At 40.5% G+C, this 5,333-nt stretch overlaps 1 protein-coding gene across 3 annotated transcripts in view; it reads left to right on the forward strand.

Annotated features, from left to right (window-relative positions):
- Positions 1 to 3,902: 3,902 nt before the first annotated feature.
- The window catches only part of DENND5A (DENN domain containing 5A), a 59,855-nt gene continuing 58,424 nt past the window's right edge, over positions 3,903 to 5,333 (forward strand). For all 3 annotated transcript variants that reach the window (XR_002481774.1, XM_008054557.2, XM_008054558.2), the window contains exons 1-2: positions 3,903 to 3,969; positions 4,739 to 4,848. Coding sequence is in view for 2 of the 3 variants with exons in the window: in XM_008054557.2 (XP_008052748.1) it covers positions 4,846 to 4,848 (3 nt within the window). In the remaining variant the exon portion in view is untranslated. The remainder of the gene's footprint in view (positions 3,970 to 4,738; positions 4,849 to 5,333) is intronic.

The following is a 5,333-nucleotide window of genomic DNA, read 5'->3' on the forward strand; positions in this document are numbered from 1 at the left end:
GCCTGTATGAAAGCCTGCCCATTTAGATTAATCTGTAAATTGTGAAATGTTTCCCGCTCAAATTAGGATAAACAGTTGGCGCTGTGGTTTCTAACGTTTTTATGTCTTGGAACCTCTTGAGAATGATGATCATTGTGATTCTATCCCCAGAAAAATGCATAAATCTTCATACAAAATTTTGTAAATGATTTTAGAGAATTTCAGGTGTTCCTTTGAACCTTCCCAGTTTAAGCATCTCTAATTTAGGGGTACTAAAATCAAATTATTACTAATAGGCTAATAGTAATACAAATATCAGTTTGTTTCTGGCTTAACCAAAGTCGAGCAAATAAAGAACCCTTTAGAAGTCCTTGTAAGGCTGTGCTTCCTTGGGCCACTTGTGCTCCCGTGTCTCACCTGGCCGGCTTCATGTGAAGTGCCGGCCTGCGGCCACCTCCCTCCCCTTCTTTCCCTCAGAAAAGAGAGAGGGGAAAAAGAGCCCCTGTAAGACATGTAGGCTTTTAAAAAAAAAATCTGTTATGATTGAACTGTACTTCCTTGGAGGCAGATTCACAAAGATAAAGACCAATACCTAGTTGACTAATTTTTAAGTTGCTGTTAGCAATGGGTATTAGTTTTCATATCCAGACCTGCTATTTGTGTACTGTATATAAATAAAAATAATTAGTTGTTGTTTCTAGGACAGTAGGGTAGCTGTGATGCCATATTCCCAATATTGCTTGAATTTACAAAGGTCTAAGTAATTGAGGATTTAAGGTACTTGTGATACACGGGTTTCAGGATGTGAGTCTTTGTCTGTGTTTCTGAGGTATTAGGTTTTCTTTTTTTTTTGAGTAGGAGTCTCACTCTGTCACCCAGACTGGAGTGCAGTGGCCGCTCCTGGCCACCTCAGCCTCAACCTGCTGGGCTCCAGCGATCCTTCTGCCTCAGCCTTCCAAGTAGCTGGAACTACAGGCGCGTGCTACCATGCCCGGCTAAGTTTTTGATTTATTGTAGAGATGAGGTCTCGCCAAGTTGCCCAGGCGGGTCTCGAACCCGCGCGCTCAGGCAATTCACTCACCTCAGCCTCCCAAGGTGCGGGATTACAGGTTGAGCCACCGAGCCCGGCTGATATTAGGTTTTCTTACTGCTTATTCTTTTTTTTTTTTTTTTGAGTTGGAGTCTCACTCCACTGGCCAGGCTGGAGTGCAGTGGCTCGTTCACGGCCACCCCAGCGTCGACCCGCTGGGCTCCAGCGATCCTTCCACCTCAGCCTTCCAAGTAGCTGGAACTACAGGCGTGTGCTACCATGCCTGGCTAATTTTTTCTTACTGTAGAGTCACTGTAGAGACGAGGTTTCACCAAATTGCCCAGGCTGGTCTTGAACCCGTGGTCTCAGGCAATCCACTTGCCTCGGCCTCCCAAAGTGCTGGGATCACAGGCTGAGCCACCGAGCCTGGCCCTTCTTACTCCTTATTCTTAAAATTCAGCCCTCAGTAAATGATGAAAGGCAATCTTTTCAATACAAGAATCTTAGGTTTGTGAATCCCTTTCTTCTCTTACCTTTCTGACGTTCCTTATAGAGTGACTGAAATGAGTATGATTTGTTTTCAGGGCTCTCATCCCTTTTTATATACCTCCTTTTCCCTTGAGAAAATACTGTGCTCCTCCTGCTGGTTCAGTCTAATATACAGAAGGCCTTTTGTCTACATTGGCACCCTGTGTAGTATCTTTATTCAGAACCTGACTCTTAACACAACTTCCTCCTCTTAGCTTGTTTAGAGGATGGGCAAAGGTGGAGAGTGGGTGGTGGTGACAGAGGCTCTATTAGCTACTTCTCCCTGTTATTCATAGACTTTCCCTCTTCTTTGGCCACACTCCACGTCAGCTCATCATGCTCACCCTGGCTGCATTCTTCAAGGACTTTGTGCAGTTTAAAATTCTCCCCTTAAACATTCCTGTCCTATCTCTGAGACATGCATATCATATTTTAGTGGGCACCTGATAACCAATTTAAGAAAAGATCTTTCTCCAGAGACTTTCACATAAGAGAGTGATAGCTGTCCTGATTCTTCTGTATGTTTTGATATTCATGGTTTTTACTGAGAGGATTTTCTAGCCTAGTTTAGGAAGAAATGAGCAAACTGACAACTGAAAGTGAAGAAGCTTGGGAGGAAGAAAGGGTTATCTTTTTTCAGAAATGAATGCAGTTTAAAAATACATGTTAAGAAATTCAGACTGTAGACAAGATCATGGTGTCAGCTGCTTGCTGCTTAATTACTTTGTGCAGTGAGTGCAGGCTTGCCATGGATGGGCTCTTTGCAGGTGTCACTGAAAGCTCTGAGACTGGCTCTCCACCAGCAGTAGGCCTTTGTTCCTCTAGCTATTACCAGCTGCCTGCTGATTTTGCCAGTCTTCTTTAGTGAAGATTGCCAAATATATTTTGAGAGATGAAATTTGCTAGAAAATAAAGTTTCAGAAGAATCTGTTTGGAAGAAGGAATTAGGAAATGAGAAGAATTGAAATTGTATACTTGCTTTTACTAGCAGATAGAAGGTTGGTCATGTCAGAAGGTGAAAATGGTGAATAAGTGAGCTGCTCCTTGTGATAGACCAAATCTCAGAGAAAATGGAGGAGAGATTTTAGTTATAAAAGCAGTAACTTTCCAACTGAAATTATTATTATTTTCTGGAACAGTTGCCTTAGAATAATTTTAACCCCCCCCCCCTTTTAAAGAAACTTTTGAGGTGTCTCTGGGATGATTTAGGTTGAAGGACTTTTTTTTTTTTTTTTTAAATTGAGGTCTCACTCTGTTACCCAGACTGGAGTGCAGTGACAGTAGCATGATCACGGCTCACTGCAGTCTTGACCTCCTAGGCTCTGGCCATCCTCCTGCCTTGGCCTCCTGAATGGCTGGAACTACACACATCTCCACACTTGGCTTATTTTTTTAAAGTTTATTTGTGGAGATGAGGTCTTGCTATGTCGTCTGGGCTGGTCTCAAATTCTGGGCTCAAGTGATCTTCCTGCCTCAGCCTTCCAGAGTGCTGGGATTCCAGAAGTGAGCCACCATGCCTGGCCATGTGAGGGACTTTCTGACTTTAGGTTCATTTCATCCTGTGATGGTGAAGAATACATCTTCCTTAATAATCACAGGCCTCCTTAGGTTCCACACCAACTTAGAAAAACTGTGGTTGGAACAGAATTGATTCTGTCAACTAGAACACATGAACAGGATCCTGTGCAAGTGTGCCTTGAATGGTTAGACCGCATAAGCTGAAGCTCTGGATCCTCCCAGATAATAATAACCTTCCTGTGAAGTGGTTATTTGTGTGTGTTGACAGTAAGATCATTGAGGGTAAGTGCTTTATGTGGTTTATCTCTATCCCCCACAGTACCTAAGCCCCTTGGATTACTCAGTAAGTAGGTATAGAATTCATTTGAATTGTCCTTGACCGTGTTTCCCTTATATTTTTTCATGATACCTACAAAATTTATTTGTTTGAACCTTTTAGATGCATTTAATTTGTCCCTCACTCCCTAACCCCTTAGGAAAAGCAATATTTGAGGCAGTATACTTTTGGATAAAGCAGGAGTGACTTTATAGTAATTTGATATCAGTCAAGTTTTTTATTCTGCCTTATTGTAACATTTTACTGAATTGTTACTTACTATTAGTAGGTCTGTAGCCAGCATTTCTTGTTTTAATGATATAGAGTAGACAATAGGAGAGGGCATCACATATATTAAGGGTAAGTATTATTTTGTGAAATTTTGTTTTAGGTAAATTTATATTTGCACATACGTGTGTGTTTCTTGCTTCATAATATAAAATGTATTTTGTACTGGAGTCATGGTCAAAAAAGTTTAAATAACACTGCTTTATTGTAATACTCTGTTATTTCATTTATCATATAGCATTATGCCAGTACATACAGGCTTCTAAAGCCAGGGATGGTGCCAGCCCTTTCATTTCAAGTACGACTGAAGGTAAAAACAAAACAAAATTGAGAACACGCAAAGCTTTCTGGTGGTTCTTACATATGTCTCGTCAGTGGCATTTTGTACCCTTTGACTTCTTTCTTGTATGTTTTTTGACCAGTAGACTTTTCACATTTGTATCTTTCTAGGTGGTGGGTTCTCTGGTTCTTTCTCTCTTCACTTTAATGTGCTTATTTAAATATACTCTAGTGGTTTTTAGAGGGGGGAATGGGAAAACAAGGGAGAATTGCAGAAATTTTAAATGGTTCTGAATTGACAGGATATCTCATTAGATTTACCCTGAAATCTGCTTTCTTAATGCTCTCATCTTTTAGTTTCTTTGTATTTTTTTCACAGACCATTGAGATGCATAGTTTTTCTGAATTTAAAGTAATTTATGCTTTTATGATGTTTTCAGTTGATTTTAAGCAAGTTGAATGTGGCTTTCAGAGGGAAAAAAAGATGGATACAATCCTTATCATTCCATGTGCTTTCTGTCTCCTACTCTCCCAAGAAAATTAACCATTGGGTTTGTAGTAATAATTTCATTTTGAAGAATAGCAGACAGCTACTGGTGTCTAACATTAACCATGCTATACTTTTTCAGCTACTTTACTGACCTAATAACTTTAATGCCTTTCCTAGTCTTAGATAATTGGCATACTAACCCCCTTGCCTTCATTTCTGTACCTTGCTGGACTACCAAACTCAGACATTCATATCCCTATGACTTAAAGGGACTTTGTAGAGATGATTTGCTTCATTCTTTTTCTTACAGGAGAAAATTTTGAACAGACACCATTGAGACGAACATTCAAGTCTAAGGTCCTTGCACGATATCCTGAGAATGTAGAATGGAATCCCTTTGACCAAGATGCAGTGGGAATGGTTAGTATTTTTTAGCTATAGGTGTGAAATAATTTACATAATAATTTATAGTAGGACTGTGAGTTTAGGATATGGTAGCAGTGGTCCCACCAAGTACCAGTAACTTTTGAAGAAGGGATTGTAATGCATATTGTTTATGATTCTGAATTTTGGTCACTATTCAAATATTCAGACTATATTAAATATATTAAAAGTCACAGAATAAGGCTGGGCGCGATGGTTCAAGCCTGTAATCCCAGCACTTTGGGAGGCTGAAGCGAAAGAATTGTCTGAACCCATAGGTTCGAGACCAGCCTGGACAACCTGACAAGACGTAGTTTCTACAATAAATAAAAAAATTAGCTGGTCATGGTGGTGCGTGCCTGTTGTTCCAGCTACTTGGAAGGCTGAGGCAGAAGGATTGCCTGAGCCCAGCAGGTCTAGGCTATGGTGATCATGAGCGTGCCACTGCACTCCAGCCTGGGTGACAGAGTAAGACTCAAACT

This window comes from Carlito syrichta, unplaced genomic scaffold (genome assembly GCF_000164805.1).
Source record: "Carlito syrichta isolate Samal-C Ts95f unplaced genomic scaffold, Tarsius_syrichta-2.0.1 Scaffold296499, whole genome shotgun sequence".
NCBI lineage: Eukaryota > Metazoa > Chordata > Mammalia > Primates > Tarsiidae > Carlito > Carlito syrichta.